Genomic DNA, 17,833 nt, shown 5'->3' with positions numbered 1-17,833 from the left:
GAGGATTCATTTCCCTGTGTACTGTCCTAGACAGTTTAAGCATTTTAAAGACCATACATCTATCCCTGGTATTTTCCACAACTGCTTAAAGTTACAAGAAAACAGGCTTTGAAACCTTTGCTCACCCATGTATGCACATAAATCTCTTCTAGCTTTCCTCACTGTCAGGCAATTATAACTTGTAACTGCTTCCAAAGACACCTGACTTTCCTGATGAAGAGCTATAATAATAAATTGTTCCAATAAACATGATGACACTCAGAGCCACATAAAGTTAGAGTCAATTAAGAGCAACAAACAAGCACAGCTTCACCATCACTATAATCCAGCATGTGCCACCTCTGAGAATGTTATGTTGTATGCCCAGCACACCCTGCCTTGTGCAAGAGGAGGGAAATTGTAGGATGATGGTGATGGCTTGGAACAACACAGGAATAATCTTTTGGGTTTGTATTCCACCACTTTGTACTCCTTGACTTTCAGAAGCGACCGTTTCATAAAAGTCGTATTTGCTTTCCTTTGATTTACAATTATTGAAATTTTAATAAGGATTGTGCAGCGACTCCAGACATCACATATTGTCAGTGAGAAATTATAACTTTATTGCAGCACACACTGACAGCCAACTCATAAAAATGAATGACATTCTATATCATAACATCTCGTAGGCTGTTCAGAATGTTAATAGCTCACTTCATCTTTCTTTAGCATAATGAGGCAGACAGTGTACCAATATTCAACGTGAAAATGAAGATTAAGAAAATTTGAATTGAAGCAAGAAAGTAGCATTTAGCAAAGATTCAGGCAACAATAAGATAAAAAGTTTCAATTAAAGTACTCTTAGGGAACCTTTTATCACTTGGAGCAAGGCTTTGTTACCAAATACCAACACTTACTACAAAAAATATAATTTAAAAATGGCTTTTGAAATGCTGCTTCTAAACAGATCTATAGTCTTTCTCTTCTCCCATGCAGTACTCTGTTTTTCTGTAGACTCAATTGTAGAGGGTTGGATTATTTTAGAATAATCTATTTTTCCACAGTAGATCAATCTGAAAATGGAAGCAATATTTAGGAGAGAGATTTTTACTACTTTTGTTAGCAGTTCCAAATGCACCTACTCAAACACAGGCAAAACTGTCCAATTACTTATCCAAATCTGCCAGTATTGTTAAAAACTCTGTAGTCAGCGAGAGCCCTGGTTAAGATACCTTCAGACTCACTACATCAACTATGAACATGTGTATGAACCTGAATCAGTCAACTACTTCTGAGTAAAATTATCCAGTAAAATAATGCACCTGAAGCTGCTGCTACTGACTTTAATTTTGGTGATGATCAAAAAAAACCTCTTACTTTAGCTTTTCAAGGGCTCCTTCTTTATCTCTAAATTTATCAAAATTAAAGAAATTGAAAAGTTTGGAAAATTCTGAAACCAAAATATTTACCTTTTCTTTTTCAAAATACATGCTCTTTTGAAACAGTCTTATGGATCTGCATTGTTAGTGCAGTGCGTGAGGCAAATGTAGCTCCCTGGGTGTGGAAATATAATTGTATCTTTTGGAAGGGGATTCATCTCATGGTGTGGATAGAGCACAGTAGATTGATATTCCTTCTAGGAACAAGATGGCAGATTTGGTCCTTAATAGCTCAGGAGGGGATTTTCTGTGGAGTATGAAAAATGTCAGATCTGTACAATATTTCATCCATCTCAGAGATATTTGTGATTATCCATTTACTTTGGGGTCCACCATCACTAGCAGGTTGTTGGTGCTCAAGGGCACCAGTCCCAGCCAGACTGGGGCTGCCACAGAGGGCCTCTGCTGTTGGAAGTGGCCAAGGGTCCAGGACAAATCATATTTTAATAAAATCCCAGTGATAAAGAGGATAACTTAATCTCCAGGATTGTTTTTTACCATTATTCAAACCAAAAAGTAATTTCTTTGGAGTATTCCCCTAATGTCTGACACCTGCAATGTTGTCACTGAAGTACATGAAATAACAGGAACAACCTGGAAGCACTACTAAAGACACATCCAATTTTCAGCCAATTTAATTGAATTTTCCATCCCCGTTCCAAGTACAAAGAAATTAGCACTGTATGTTCCAGCTAAAAGAGACACTCCTCGTGATGTATGCTCTCCGAGGAGATCTGTCTGCTCAAATTTAACGCTCGTCCTCTGTTTGTCTGAACTGCTTTGGCTACTGCTTTTTTCACCCTTTTGATTTTAAACTGTTATTCCTTTGGCATACTTTTCAGCTCATGCCCTTTGGGTTTTCTATCACAACCAACTATTCATCCTGATTTGTTACTGAATGACCTAAGCTGATTCCTGATTTGATTCTTCCCTTATTAATACTTTTCATTATGGGTGATTTTGAAATTTATTCTGATACTTTGAAACATCCACTCTTACAGAGGTTTAATGATTTGTTGAATCTCCTCAGTTTATCACATTATGTTAATTTTCCTTCTTGCAGAATGGACCATACATTAGAATTGAGTAGCTTACTTAATCTTCATCACAGTAATATACTATTCTTTTTTCCTTTGTATTTGTTTCCTCATTGTGAAACTGAAGATTTTTCTCCCTTTCCTTGCTTGACCTCTGGTATTTTCCAGGTGCCCAGGGCTCAGTGGTACGTTTAAATCAATGACCCTGCATGAAGACAGCTCTCAGAGCCAGCCAAAGCCCCCTCTCAGGCCCTTCTTTCTCCCCTCTGCTTGTCTCCTCTGTGTCTCCTCCTTCCCTCAGCAGTATGGGATTCCTGCTCAAATTTCTTTTCCCTTAATTCATTTGGTTCGATATACTGTCAAGCACACAGTGCTTATATTGATATTTATTGCTTTTCTTCCCCTCCCCCCACAAAAATTAAGATTTACTTCTTTGTGTTTCTGTAAATAAGAAAGGTCTACTTTGCTGTCTTTTGGTGATTTGCCTTGTTTTCAGTACACTGGATCCATTCCTGAGGCTATCAGCCTCTGCTGAGTATTTCTTTGCACTCAAGGTCAGTTCCCAGCTTGCTGGAACATACCTGCAATTACTTTTGGAATTAAGAAAGCTTGGCTAGTCTGGTCAAATGCAGTGATTCTTAATCCAATCTATACAATTCCTTTTATTTCACTGGCAGTTGAAAAGGTAGTAGTGAAATAGCCTTAGCAGCAACTTCATATATTTGATTTTATCAGTATGTCTTAGTTCCCACATCTGATTGCTCATTGGAAAAGCTCAGAAGTAATTCTCTAAATCTAGTGAGTTTAATTTATCCCTATGTCATAAGTAAGTTCAGCTTGGCTCTGGGGGTCTGGTGCAGATAATGCTACTTTAAAGGTTATCTGGCTTTCTGCAGGGTTTTGGAAGCTCAGCCGCAGTGGAAAGTAACCGGAATGCAGCCATTGTCTGGCAGTGTCACTGGCACCAAGAGATTTATTGGAGGAGGTACAGAGGGAGCCATATACATCAGCTGATGGCAGGTGGGGATGGCAGCCTGGGTCTCCCGGGCTGATGGAATCACATCTCACACCTGCAGTATGGATGTACGGATTTACTTCACCTGCTGGCAGGCAGGGACTGTCTCTATGGGATCATGGGATCACTCCTGCAATACAAATATACTGCAAAGCAGGATTTTTTTGGGTAAAAACTTATACACATGGGAGGGCTTCATGTGCCTGGTTACTTCTTTTGATTGCTTTGAATTCATGAGAGTTCAGTTATGTAAATCTGGTGCAGGCTGGGTAAAATTTAATGGATTGTCTCATTTTGCACCAACTCACAAAGTAGCTGGTAGTGGGCAGCCAGACAATTGCTCTACCTGACGTCTCTGTTTTCCCATTTACCAAACTTCCTTTTTCATGATTCAGGTATCTGTGGTCTTTTCCTCCTCACCTGGGATTTGGACTGGTTTATCAAGTTTTGATTTCCTGTCTTCTGTTAATATTTAGCTCATGCCATTTCTCTGAGAAATTATTATTGCAACTGCTGAACGCCATTTGTGGTCAAAACACCATAGTAACATTATTCATATACATTATCTCTGGTATCATTGGCATGCAGAAAATACATAAATACACTTTCCAGGCTTCACAGTCTTGGAAAAATAATTGATGCTTTGCATAATTATCTGATAGATACTTACAGATAGATGGCTTCATATTCTTTTATGCCCTCTAATTTCTGTACAATGTTCATGATCACTTGGATTTAGTGCATACTGAAGCCCTGATTCCCGGGAAGTGGCTGGACACTGCCTGCTGATGGGAAGTAGAGAATAAATCTTTTGTTTTCATTTGCTTCCACACGACCTTTGCTTTTGCTTTATTAAACTGCCTTTATCTTGACTCACAAGGGGTTTTTTTTTCCATGTTATTTTCTCCCCCAGTCCTGCTGAGGAGGGGAGTGATAGAGTGGCTTGGTGGGTACCTGGCATCCAGCCAAGGTCAGTCCACCACACAATGACATATTTCTCACTCTTATTTTAGACACATAGTATCAAAAGCATTGACTAAAACTTCAGTGTGTACCTTACCACTGCCTTGTCTCTTTCCTCCCCTGTTCAGTGAGGTCAAAGCTCTCCATGTTTCTATTAAAAGGAACATTTAAGTTCAGAGGACCTTCTAGTGATTTTAAAGATACAATTTTATTTAGAAAAAAAATCACAGAAACATTTTGCATGGATATATGCTGAGCAAATGTGTCTGTGCTTTAATACACCATATCGACAAGCAAAATGGGAGTTACAGGATAATTGCATAAAATCAGTAATAAATGTCCATACTGAATATGTTGTCTGGAAGAACTTAATAACAACTTCTTTATTTTTAAACAACTTGAACAAAACTGAGACCAACTCAAGGAGTGTCTTTGTCTGTCCATGTCCGTTTGCTCTTGTGTAAACAGGAATGAAAATATTTTCTTCCTCAATATGGTGTCACAGATCTCAATTAACATGCTTTCATTGTCTCAGCAATAAAATGTTTTGTACTGTTGGTCTAAATCCAGTGTAAAAGCTACGCATGGGAAATGGCAGAATTAGACTCTATGGTATTATTAGAGGCCTAATAATCCTAACTCAAATCACAGTTAATTTCAATTAGGGGGTTAAATTTACAAAACAAAAATATGGAGCCACTGTTGTCCATAATTTGAGAAGGGATGATGGGACAAATGTGAGCTTAAGCAGTTGCTGAATTATTATCAACTAACAAATGCAAACCCTGTCATACTGACAAAGATTAAATAGCCTGAAACTATTAAATTACAGTCTTCAAAATGTTTGCTAGATAATAAAAAAAAAGCTTTTCTGGGTTATTGCAAAGGAACTTGTGTCACTCTTTTTAAGATACACCCAATGAGAAAATACACTGATCTTAAGTCTGCAGACATGAGTGTTTTTGTAACTCTAGTATTGTAAAATATGTGGTTTTGATTCATGACACATATTCAGTGTTTCTTCCATATAGTTCTGTGGCTAATTTGATTTAAAACACTATTATCTGAATAGAGCATGTCCTAAAAAGCAGAACATAATGGATGTTAAATATTGACTTTTCAATTGAAAGGATATATTCATTATACAGCTGGAGTTAGCCTATCTTAAATGTTCGTAAAAAAAAAGAAAGAGAATAAAAAAGCTATAGAATCAGTCTTGAAAAGTACCCTTTTTTACATCAGTAATGATCTTCTGACTCTGCTTTTTATTACTTCTACTGCTGTCAACTATCTGATGTTAGAAGCTCTTTTCCTTTATGGCTTAAATAATGTTAGAGACTCATTTAAATTGTTGTGCACAATAAACTGTTCTGATAACTACTGTTACAGGTTTTCTGTAGGTGGCCTCACATTTTCTAATTTTCTGATAACTAAAAAATGGCCTTGAAATATTTTTCCTCTCTTTATTTAAAACTTTCTAGATTACACAGAACTTGCATTACTCAATAATCAAATCCCTTTACTTTCTTCTTTTTTAAATCCAGTTTTCACATAGGACACTTTTAAAACTTGTTAGACTAGTTATTTATATTTACTACATTCCACTTGGCTTAGCAGGTAGAGTAGCAAAGCAGAGTGTTGCAACTCCTCACATCCCAAGCTCTCTGCAGACAAGCTCTCTTGTCTCAAAGCAGGACAGAGCTCTCTTCCCTAATTTCCAGGAGCATCAGTAGCCAGTGTGGAGGCCTCTGAGGTCCTGTCTCCGCTGGCCTCTGTCATTCCCAGTGCACATCTGTTTGCAGGTGGGTAATCCATCTATCCTGGCTTTGTCTCTACTGGATTTTCTGTGTTGCAATGTATATGGGATTCAACCAAGACCAGGTGTTATGTCCATTCTATATATTTCCTGCACTGTCAAACCTATACAGGTTTTAGTTTTACTCCATTTCAGGTCATTCTTTGGCTGTGCTGATCACAGTTTGCATTAGTTCTGACTGGAGAAAAAAATACTTTCAGAAACCAGGGGTTTCATTTGATTCCCAGACTTAATTCTGTACTAACCACCACCTATTGTGTCCATCCTTCTTTCTCTGAACTAATAAATATTTATAAACTAAAAGATTGGCAACTGTCCCATGTGGCTGATTAGGGTACTTACATGGAATATTATCCCTACTCTACATCATCCAAAGCAGAGGCATGGTCTGGGTCTCATCTAAGTGCCTCAGCCACACACCTATTTACTGCTTGGGTCTTTCCTGCTATTTCTTCCAGGGCGCGCATCTGACAACAAACTTCAGAAATTATTCTAGTGAAAATATAACCTAGGAAATATCCTTGGCCAGGTTTAACCTTCAGCCACAACAGTGCCTGAATATTCAGGAACCCTTCTACCATTGCAAACGGGCATGTCTCGCATGATGAGAGTAATTGCAACCCTTGATAAATCCCTACAGAAGTCCTTTTCCTACAGTCATTATTTCTATCCTACCTTCAGTAGGCCTGAGGCTCTGACCTGCTGTTCAGTCTTTTCTGGAAGAAATTAGAGATTGAAAAAATTGAGGTTTGATTAAAAGATGTAGAGCTGAGTCACTTCAGAGGACTGATAACACACATCCCTAACAGTCACCTCCCTTGGCATCATATCAGCTTTAGTCAAATCAGGGTGGGGAGAGGTGGAAGAACCCTTTGGCAGGGTGAGTTTTTCAGTTGTGAACCAGCAGCTATATTTCTGATATCTTAGGTACCAGTTTTCAACTTAGTGGAGCTGAAAGTTTTTATTTTTACAGCTTTCCACTCTACTTAGCTTCTTGCCAAGTCATAAAATCTAAGGTACTGCAATATTTAGTCTATTCATGTCCATGCAGAGAGCTTATATTTGCAATACCCAAAACAAAGGTGGCTTTGTGTGACTCCTGTTTAAGCAGACTCTTGAGGATCCCTGCAATAAGGAAGTACAAGAAGAATCATCCATCGTGTAAGTGCTTCAGAAGGTGTAATGCATTTCTTTCCTACATCCAGGCATCTTTAATCTGCTGATTATTCCTGACTGTCAGTATGGCCTGTTGTAGCCACAGGTATTGCATATAATTGAGAACATCCATCAGATATCTCTCAATTCTAGCACAGTACTATGCCTGATCAAGATTAAAACTGGGTGAAAAAAGGAAATATGTGATGCAGCATTTTACCACTGCAAAATTTTATTGGATTAAAGTTTATTGGAGCATTTAAGAGTAATCTATTTGCTTTATCAGTAATTGCAATCATAATAGAAAAATTTAGCTTTAAAAGCAACATTCATTTCATTGAGATGAACTGTTCCTACAAAATAATTTGACATTTCTCTAAAACATTCTTGTGAATTTCTTTAATACATGGGAAGTTTAAAATTTTTTTGCCTTTTACAGATTCAGGAAGAAAGGAAATTTCATAATACTGACATATCCTTTTTAGGAATTGTACAGTTGAAATTCTCTGGTGAAGAACTTTGTTAACATATTTTGGATGACAGTGAAAATTGTGGCAGAGATATCACAGAAAGAATGAAGCTGTTCAGCACGGTTTGTGATTTGTATGAGAGGGCCTGCTTTGGGACCTGGCACTTTCTGTAGAGATTTAACAGCTCTAAGGATTGATATACTGTTGGACACAGGAATCACAGGACTAAGCCAGAGGCAAAAGCAGGAACCAGGAGGCATAGGCTGAACAGACAGGAGTAGCAACACCTTTGATGCCTGAAAAGAAAGGAACAAGTTCCTTATCCCACAGAAATGGAAATAAATTTAAATAATACTATAGCAAATAGAAATTGTTAAAAAAAAATTCCCATAAGGTCACGAGCACAAAAAATCCCAGTCTCATTTTAAACCACATACATTTGTGTGTAGTGAACCTGCTGAAAGTTTTGCTTTCCTTTTCAGAAAAAAGCAAGCAAAACAAAAACAAAAACAACAACAACAAAAAAAAAAACACAACAAAATGAATGGTTGGGAATAAATGCATCTTTACAGTTACTTGCAAAACAGTAAATAATAACCTCAAGACTATTCATTTTGATGTTTTTTGCCTCTTGGGTGGACTCAGGTGGTTTAAACAAGCCCATGAAAAGGCAGCCATTATTATAAACCCCTTGTTATGTTTGCATGGTATTTCTCCCTGAGTGCCTGTGCACTATTGCTAAATAAATTGTGCTTTAAGAACATTACTGATCCCTTCTCCACACTACTGACACAGCTCCAAGGAGAAGGAATACAGGAGATTTTAATTGTAACTTTGTAATCCAGGATATATCTGCATGACCTGGGATATTATTTATTATAAAGCTGGATTTATACAGCTTTTTTACTGGTTTTACTGGCTAATACAGACACTTCCAGCAACATAACCAGGAGACCATAAGTTTAACATAATTTGGGGGAAAATAAATCTAAACTTTTGAAAAGGGAGAACAAATGCCATTCTGGGAGAGGCTGTGGGATAAGAACTGATTCTTCAGGGACAGTAGGGAGAAAATGAGAGTTATGCAGAGTCTGTGGAAATTATCCTTTTTATATTTAAAAAAAAAAAAACACCACATTGCTATATTTTAGTTTCTGTAAAGCAGATGACTTTTTTCAAAGTAGTTGCTGAAACTTTAATCTTGATTTGATTGTGTCTGGGTTTCTTTTATTTGTGAATATTCCAACATCCAGCCTTTGATGTCACCTTTGAGCAGAGCCTTATCAGGTCCTGAAAATAGCTTCACAGATGAAAATTTTTTCTATTGTATTAGCCTGGTTTGAAAAGAACCTAATTGACCTGGTATAATAAAAGATTTGACTTTAAAGTTTGATCCCAGCTTACAAGAGTTTACATCTCTTGGTTCTGCCTTTTGAACACTTAAACAAGAGACATTTTTCAGCTTCTAAAAGGCTTTTAGCTCATCCACATGTATGGACAGTACCTAATGGACCCTACCCATTTATTCATCAGTCTCCACAGCTGTGAAATGTGATTCTTTTTACATTTTACAAAAAAGTAAAATGTTTTCTATTTTTAGGGCAAAATGAAAAATCCATTTGTCTTATTTAGCTTTTTAAATATTTATTTTATGGTATTTTACATTCTTTCTGCTTTTGCCCTGGGGCATTTCTTCAAAACTCATTTTAAAATGTGCATGTGATTGATTTGGTTTTTGAGACAGGCAACAGGAGCCAGGTTTCACTTCCTCTGAAACTGCAGAAAAGTGATGGAGCATTATTAGAGAAAGGGACTATTGCATTTGCCTTGTAAGGAAGAAGAAAAGCTGTACTGAAAAGAATTATCATGATGGAATTTGAAAAAGAATACGCTGAATTCTTTATTGGATGTGCTGGGTCTGTAAGGTGACAATCTGGCCCAAGAATTTTTTTCTGTAGTCTGTAACTTGAGGGAGGCATGAAAAATCAAGCCACCAACATTTTATTGTCCATAGATCTCACCGCCTCAATGGAGAAATATTATCATTTCTTATTGAGGAGCAGAAATCTATTCTGTATTTGCAATGTCTCTCCTATTTCCACTCCATAGGTCTGCATAATCGAACATGTCAGGCCAAAGGATGGAACATTTTCTTTCCGGAGGAAGGCAGGGATTGAAGTGCTGAAGGCTGATTCTGCAGGCAGTGCTCAGGTGCAGGAATTCCTGCTCAGTTACACAGACCTATTGATGAGAGCTGGAGCTCTGCACTTTACAGATGCTGGGCTGGGGCTGAACAACCCGGCTCCGTGTTTATGCGGTCAAAATTCTCACATCAGTTAATGGGAATTGTGTGAGAACAAGAATTTAGTAAAAAGGGAGAATGGCAGGATTTGGACCTGTACCAAATGCTTAGGAAAGGCTGTGCTTCCTGCCCTCTCAGTTAGAAGTTGGGTGTTGTGAAACAGTCACTAATGCCAAGACAGTTGGCAAGTGAGCAAAACCGAAATAATAGAATTAAAGGAGAGAAGGACTTTTTGCAATTAAAATTGCATGTACTGGCATTTCTAGTATGTGGCAGAGATCCTGCACATTTTACTCCTGAGTAACAAAGAACAGAGCTGTGTATGTCACCATGGAAATGTAAATGGAGCTCCTTTGACAAACAGAGAAATGTATGCCATTCCTTTATGCTCAGATGAACTGCTAGTAGTGGGATGCAAGGGAAGAATGGGATGTCTGTTACAGAAAAGATATGAACATGCAATTGTAGTACCTTGTTCTCCGTTCTGCAAGATTTTCATTAGGAGCTTAAAACATGCAAAGAGGAAAAAAAGAGTGATTTTTTTCCTAGCTAATTATTTAATACCGTATTTAGAGCAGGCGGTAAAAAAATAATAGAGATCAAACACGTGGCAAAGAGCAAAGATGTAAAAGTGCAGATTTGTACACTGTGCTGCTCCTGTCTGGGATGTCTACCTGCTTATTTTTCCTTTTTAAAAAAGGATGGCTATATATGAATGAAAGGAAATTTAAAAAGGGGCAGGAAGCTGTGTTACAAAATTATGAATCTGACTGAAGAGATTTTTGGTTTAGTTTTTATGATCAACATATGTTTGGGAATTTTTGTTCTGACTGCATCATTCTTTCCTTGCTTGGGGCATGAGAATGCATAGAGTGCAAATTAAAAAATTAACAACCACTTATACTGGGAGCTCAATAATTCATAACTTTTCTAATATTCTGAAAATATCAGTTTATAATTTTGCTCTGTTCCATTTGGAACAGGGAGCTAGGTAAATAATACCAAATATTATCTGAGTTTTGTGTTGTTGCTTTAACATATGTTTGTGCTTGATTTGACCAAATATTTCTGAGTTCAACTCCCACAGTGAGTCTGAGAACTCAGTGCCTGGCTTTGTGTTTGGATATTTAAACCAGAATTGTTTTCAAAGATCAGCAAAGGGAGATGGAGTTGCCAAGCCAGTTGCTTTAAAGTCAAACCATAAAGGCAAAGAAAAGAGAGAAGGATTTAAATCCAAACTCTCTATTTACCTTTTAAGTCCTTTTGGAGTTATGTTTTATGACTATCATAAGATGAACTAACTTTAAAATCTTCAGAAAGCCAATAAACTTTGCAGTATCCTGCTTTCTTCTTAGGAATATGGATGAGGTTTCTGCAACTCAGAAAGGAAAAATTTTAATGTCATCTGTTGTTCTTTCAATTTTGCTTATCTTAAGTTATTTCTAACAGAAACCACCCAGTCACTTCTTTAACCCTTCTTCCTGATTTAAAATAAATTATTCAGAGCAGCAATGATGCTTCTTCACCCAGCCTGTTTCAGATATGGAATGTTAAATATTCTCAAGGAGATTTGTCATATAGACATAGGGTGCTCTTTGTAAGTTGCAGAAGATATTTTTTGAGTAAAGCTAATAGAAAAAATTAATGGAAATCATGATCAATCTGAAGATTTTCTAATAACAGAAAAGGTCAGTAAATTAGTAATTGCCTCTGAAATATAATCATAATACTGCCTAGTGACTAAATTGGCTTATTAAAATATGCTCAGGAGTGACCATTAAAATAATCTTTATGCATTATGAATTACCTTTTTTTTTTTTAATTTGGAAGAAATTCACATTTAGGAAAATAAGGAAAATGGAGTGTATTCAAAGATAATAATAACCACATAATTTCTGTAGATATCAGGGGGGAAAAAAGTAAGCTAAGGTGATGGTCTTTGTTTCCTTGGTACTAAAATGCAACTGATTTTGAACTTAGTGATGCCAGGAAGGAACATTTCACAGTCATGTGGGACAGAAAGTGACCCAGCTGATCGTGGAGAATTGCTGTAGGGAGGCAGAATATTGGGCAGTCAGAGTGAAAAAAGCACTGGAGAGAGAACCATAGTAGAATGTGTCTTCATTTCTCACAAGGTATCTATTTTTGCCTCAAAAGGTAATGTTTCTTTAAAGGTTGGTACTCCCCATCTAGCCTAACAATCCTTCAGGATAACTTTAAGGTATTTGTCCAAATAGCTTCTGAAGGATCTAGTACCACTTTCTGCTTTCTGACCTCCATGTCTCATAGCCTGGATCTCACCTTGACTCCAGCTGAATAACAGAATTTTGATGGTTGCAGCTTCCTCCTCCCCCACCACATCTATGTACATTGATAAATATTGTACTTCTTGCTTTTATCCTTTGGGCTTGTTTTAAGGGAGAAGTTACCCGAGGCTGGTTTGTTGTATCTTCATGCAGTGTTTAACTATGAAGGAAGTACAGTGCTCTCTTCTTTACATTGCCTTTCAGTGATTTGTTTGCCAATCAGTGCAAAGTTCTGCACCAAGCCTGGTGCTCTGGGAAATGTCTCATTGTACAACTTTTTCTGATCTGCTCCATATTCTGTTTGCAGGGATGTGGATGCTGGGGGGTAGTTACAGCAGGAGAAGGAAGAAACAGTAAGAAAATTTGAGGAGATGCATTCTCAGGCCTTTGTATGGAGCAGTTACAATCAGTTGTTTTAAAGTACACCCCAGCTACACTGGCATCCTAGGGGAGCTGCTTTGCCTTGCACTGTGCCCCCTAAAAAAAAGAAAGCTATTTATCTCAAGTTCTTTTTTTATGACATATTGAATTCAGCATAAAGCACACTACAAAACTAATAGCATTCTGCAATAATTGTTCTCAACCCCAGGGTTGAGAACACACCCATCTGCACACATCTGCACACCCATACCACCTTAAAGACTCCATACTGTTTGAATTGTCTCAGGAGCCTAATTTGAGTTCATAAACCTCATCTTAATCCAAAACTGAGTGAATAAATGAAACTGATAGTTTTAATATTGCTTTTCCTCTCTGTGTGGCTACAGTACACATATTCTTTGTAATATAGTTGAATTTTGCAGCCGTGTGCCCCACCTTGTACTGAGTTTAACAGTGGGAAGGTGAGGAGCTGGTGTGCATTTAGGAACAGGAGAACAGACTTGAGAAAAAGCTTAAGGGGGATGTGTGAGCAACAAGTGTGCCTCCAGCTTTTAGGATTTGTTACTGCAAGGACATAAAACTCACAGCATTAGGTTTATGTTATTTTGATGCTATAGTGAGTGACTTGGGAATTAGAGTATTAAAAGACAACAGGCAGTAGGAGACTTGTAGCTTTTAACTCTTCCCAAAATGGTAATGAAAAGCTGGATACAGAAAAATGAGATTTAAATTTTTCCTTGTGCAGTTTATGAGATAATGCCATTCATTATATTTAATAATAGATCCACTTCTGTTGTATAGATTTTTACTTAAGGATTTGGTAACTATGTAAATCGAATATGACAGCATACAATTTCTTACTGTCTGTAGACAGAGGCTGAGATCCAGGCCACAGGTACCACAGCAGCTGGCCAGGGGCTCATGGATCCTGGCCTTCCCTTCCAGCAGGGAGACTGCAGGAGCAGGTAGGAAACAGTCACACATTTAGTTCATTGCTAACAGGACACAATAAAAGTTCATAATGCCTCTTGCTGTGACCTGGTGAAGTTTTAGCACAGTTCCAGTTGTTTTCAGCACTTCTTTTCGGTTTTTTTTTTTGCCAAAGCTTTTCTGCTTTGCCTCACTGCTGAGGTTTGGATGTCTGTTTTTCTTTTTTTTTTTTTACTGAATCTCACAGGTGCTCTTGCTCTGTGGAAGAAAGGTACCTGTCAGGTAAGGACTGGTTGTGTAGGTCTCCAAAGACATGAATTAAACCTGGGGCATCTAGTGCACACAGAGGCACCTGAAAACCACCAGTTTTAAAGGGGATGTGATACTTGGTTATAGGAACTCTGCTCTACCAGGGGTCTAAAATGAGCTTCTGGCTGTATAACAGCCTTTGAGGAGAGACAAGAAAATGAGTCCATATGAGCCCAGAATTGCTGTGAGTGCATAAATGCCCTAATTTGAGATACAAATCTGTATCATAATCATGAAAATAGAGTAAAAATATGTTTTTTGGTTGCCTAGAACAAAGAGATGGTAAATGGTGTTTCTTGTGTTCTGGGGGATTACTCACATAGAAATAATATGCCAAAGATCAGGCTTAGATTGAAAGGATTTTAAGCATAACAGAGAAGCCATCCCCAGCTCTCTGTGAATAAACTGGTAGTTTCAGCATAGTTCCTGGGGTACTCTTGTCATATCATAAAAATTAGTGGCATTTATACTTGCTCCATTTCAGCTGTTAGATTCATCAGGGAAATAGTGATTTGCAAACTGAAGCAGTGCTTGGTCCAGACAGGAGAGTGCTGCTGACCCAGTGCAGGCTGGGTCCCTAAGGGAAATCTCACACTGAAAACTTTGACTGCAAGTTTGGTGTCTATGTACAGAAAAATGGAGCTTTCAGGGCTGTCAGTCAGGCACCATTCACAAGGAAAGACTTCATTTCAGAAGGGAGAAAGGAACCTGCCCAGAACAGTCTGGAGGAGAGGAGGAGCCAGGTTTGTGCATTGTCTGCTAGGCAAGGATATGCTGAATGAATCAATGGCTTGGCTGTCTGTTAATTCTGAGGATGGTGGCATTTTCACATAAGTTCTAGCAAGTTTGGCATGGGTTCTTTTTTTCAAATATGAATCCCAGTAGTATTGTATTCAAAAGAAACAGCAAGACAGCCTGTACTTCAAAACACCATTTTCAGCTAAAATCTTGCTCTAGGCAGAGTAAAAGAAAGGATTCAGTAATGAAGAGAAAATTACAGAGATGGAAGAACTCAAGCTACCTCAAAAACCTTCTCTAAAAATACTCAACTTATAAAATCTGTCTGTATCAGTTTTGATAACATGGCTCTCGAGGACATCTAAAGTCTCATGAAATACATGAGAGTCCAGAAAAGAAATGTTCAAGAGAGAAACTAGAGGAGATTTCTCTAGGAAGCATAAAAGAAAAATTCTAATATAATCTTTTTAATTTTCTAAAGAAAATTCTTAGCTATCTTGATAAAATGGACAGTCATACTTGTAGGAGACCTGCTGTGTATAGAATTGTTGCTATTAATATTGGTAATAATATTATTACTATGGATAATGAGTACCAGAAAATCAGGTATAGATCTGAATTAATATTGATGAAGCTAGACATAAAAGTTATACTACTGAGAATAACCTTCTACCCAACCTTATCTAGAACATCAGAAAAAGCTCATGAATCAAATAAAAACTTTAAATTTCAAAACATGATGTTTTTTTAAAATACTTCAAAAATAGAGCACAGGCAATTCTCTCTTTGCTGTGTTCTCAGAATGGGAGTTCCCAACATTTGTAGGCTGCCCACCAGCAGGGTAAGATGCAGCACAAGCACACAGATCATTCCCCAGCCTATTCCTGCCCAATTTCAGAAACCTTGTGTTCAGAACTGACTTTGCTGGTGCAGACAGGTCTGTGAATGACAGATCAGGAAGGCAGAAAATCCTCAGTGAAGTAGACAGCTGGAGAGCTTGTCACAGTAAAATTGCATCAAAAGATTCCAATTCACCAAGTCTTTTTTCCCATATGCTTAAACATCTGGAATACAGAAGAGCTTTCTATATGTATGTGTGTAGCCTGACAAAATGTTGTACAGACTTCTACCTACTAGAAATTGGTAAATCATTTGTTGTATTTAGATGCCCAAGGGATACACTACAGTCAGGAGCTGACAGGTACCAAGGATATACAAAGATTTATAAAGAAGAGCTTGAAAAATGTTTGAAAATTATGTAACAAAGAAGGAATAATATATAATAAACTGATTCTGTTCTGATTTACAGCTGGATACATCTGAGGTAATTTATGGCAATCATTGCAGAATTCTAGATTTGCATTTTGACTAAGTTTGATTAATGCAACAGATACTGATCTTGCTATAAAACTCTAAATGTCCCTTTTACAAGTTATTAGAAACCAAAAAATTCTATATGTTATTCACCAACAGATGCTAATGTTGATACCTTTCACAGGTTTTTAAACTAATTTTCCAGTATAAAGTAATGATTCACAGAGAATCACTAATAAAATAGAAAACACAGCACAATATTCTTTTATGGTGCCAGCACTGCCTGGCAGTGCCCTTCACAAAAAAGTATTCTTGTCTGATAAAAGATTCCACAACTAAATTCATTCATAAAATTAAGATTAAACAATTTTTTTGTATCTCTTCTACTTTCTGGAGCGGTCATGACTGCACTAATGAAGGTTAAATAGACTGGGGAATGATTGGTAGAATATCTGTGGGAGATCTCAGAAATGTGTAGCTTATAGAAAAAGCATTATAGCACCTACCACAACATCTGTCATATCAGGTGAAAAAAATCTTCCTTCAATTCCCCAGGCATTTCAAAGATAATTACTCTAAATACAATGGGTGAAGAATCCTATTAGTTACGAGTCAAGTATTCAAGCTCATTTTTTTCCCTCCTTCTGTTTTATAATATTTGGCTGGTTTTTCACCATCATTTTTTAAAATGTACAACTGTGTCGAATCCTATATTGAAATGTAGGTGAAACTAAGCCACAGGATGATGTAAGACAGGCAGGGTCAGTTTGCTATGTACGAGCAGGACAGCATGCAAGGAGCCTTCTTCTGCCAGAGGCTGATCCAGGCCCAATCTGCATCCTCTGGAGTAAAGATCAGTGCTAGGACTCCCTGAGCAGGCAGTGGAAAGTAAAAAGCTCTGATGTGTCCTTATATTTGTTAAGGACAGCTAAGAGGACGCATTACAGATTTGTAATGAACCGAGGAAGAACATGTTGTGTATTGTGAAAATATTTCAGCAAATATGGAGTCACCCAGTGAGAATTTGAGACTGGCCATGTTGGCTGTGTGCAGGGTACAGTTAGATTAGTAGTGAGATGTCTGAATCTGAAGGAAAAGAATAACTCATGGTTGCCATCTCTTTGCAAAACTGAGTTAAAGGTCAATATCAAACTATAAATTTTGCTATTTTTGCTGTGGCTGTGAACCTACAAAACTTGCTTTGTGTTAATGGAAAATCCCATGACAGACTAACAAAAGACTGGCTGGAGTAGATTGACTTCTTGCAGAAAAAAATGTCTATCAGGGAACCAAACTAAAACATGAGGTCTGTTCATAAAGAAGGGATCCTTGTCTATGTTGGCATGAAGCTGGTGAGGTCCAAGTACATGGGATGAGCACAAGCGATGCTCTTCAGTCCTGGGAACCTGGGATTATACACTGTATTTCCACTGCCAATGTATATGGTGATTTGTTGTTTAAATGGTTTTTCTGGCCAGTATACATATCTCCCAAGTGGGAGAATGCCAGAAAATGGTTGAATTCAGGTGAGCAGAGTGCACAGTTGTATGTAGGTTTTGAGAGTTTCTCAGCAGTTTTGACATTTCTTCCCAGAAGAGACAGCTGCTAGGAGTGAGGTCTGAAAGCTCAGAAAGGAAGCACATGCAGCTAACTGGGCTCTCTGCAGTGTGTGCAGAGTC

The 17,833-nt window shown here is 37.7% G+C and overlaps 2 protein-coding genes across 4 annotated transcripts in view; both read left to right on the top strand.

Annotated features, from left to right (window-relative positions):
• Nucleotides 1-5,819, top strand: part of LOC111934126 (uncharacterized) — a 113,820-nt gene extending 108,001 nt beyond the window's left edge. The window contains exon 7 of the mRNA XM_086849746.1: nucleotides 3,352-5,819. Within this exon, the coding sequence (XP_086705872.1) occupies nucleotides 3,352-3,383 (32 nt within the window). The 3' untranslated portion in view covers nucleotides 3,384-5,819. The remainder of the gene's footprint in view (nucleotides 1-3,351) is intronic.
• Nucleotides 5,820-13,733: 7,914 nt separating this feature from the next.
• Nucleotides 13,734-17,833, top strand: part of SEMA6D (semaphorin 6D) — a 227,490-nt gene continuing 223,390 nt past the window's right edge. For all 3 annotated transcript variants that reach the window (XM_086848367.1, XM_086848357.1, XM_086848340.1), the window contains exon 1: nucleotides 13,734-13,828. The gene's annotated coding sequence lies outside the window, so the exon portion shown is untranslated. The remainder of the gene's footprint in view (nucleotides 13,829-17,833) is intronic.

This window comes from Cyanistes caeruleus, chromosome 13 (assembly GCF_971803275.1).
Source record: "Cyanistes caeruleus chromosome 13, bCyaCae1.hap1.1, whole genome shotgun sequence".
NCBI lineage: Eukaryota > Metazoa > Chordata > Aves > Passeriformes > Paridae > Cyanistes > Cyanistes caeruleus.
This window is presented reverse-complemented; position numbering and strand designations above follow the sequence as displayed.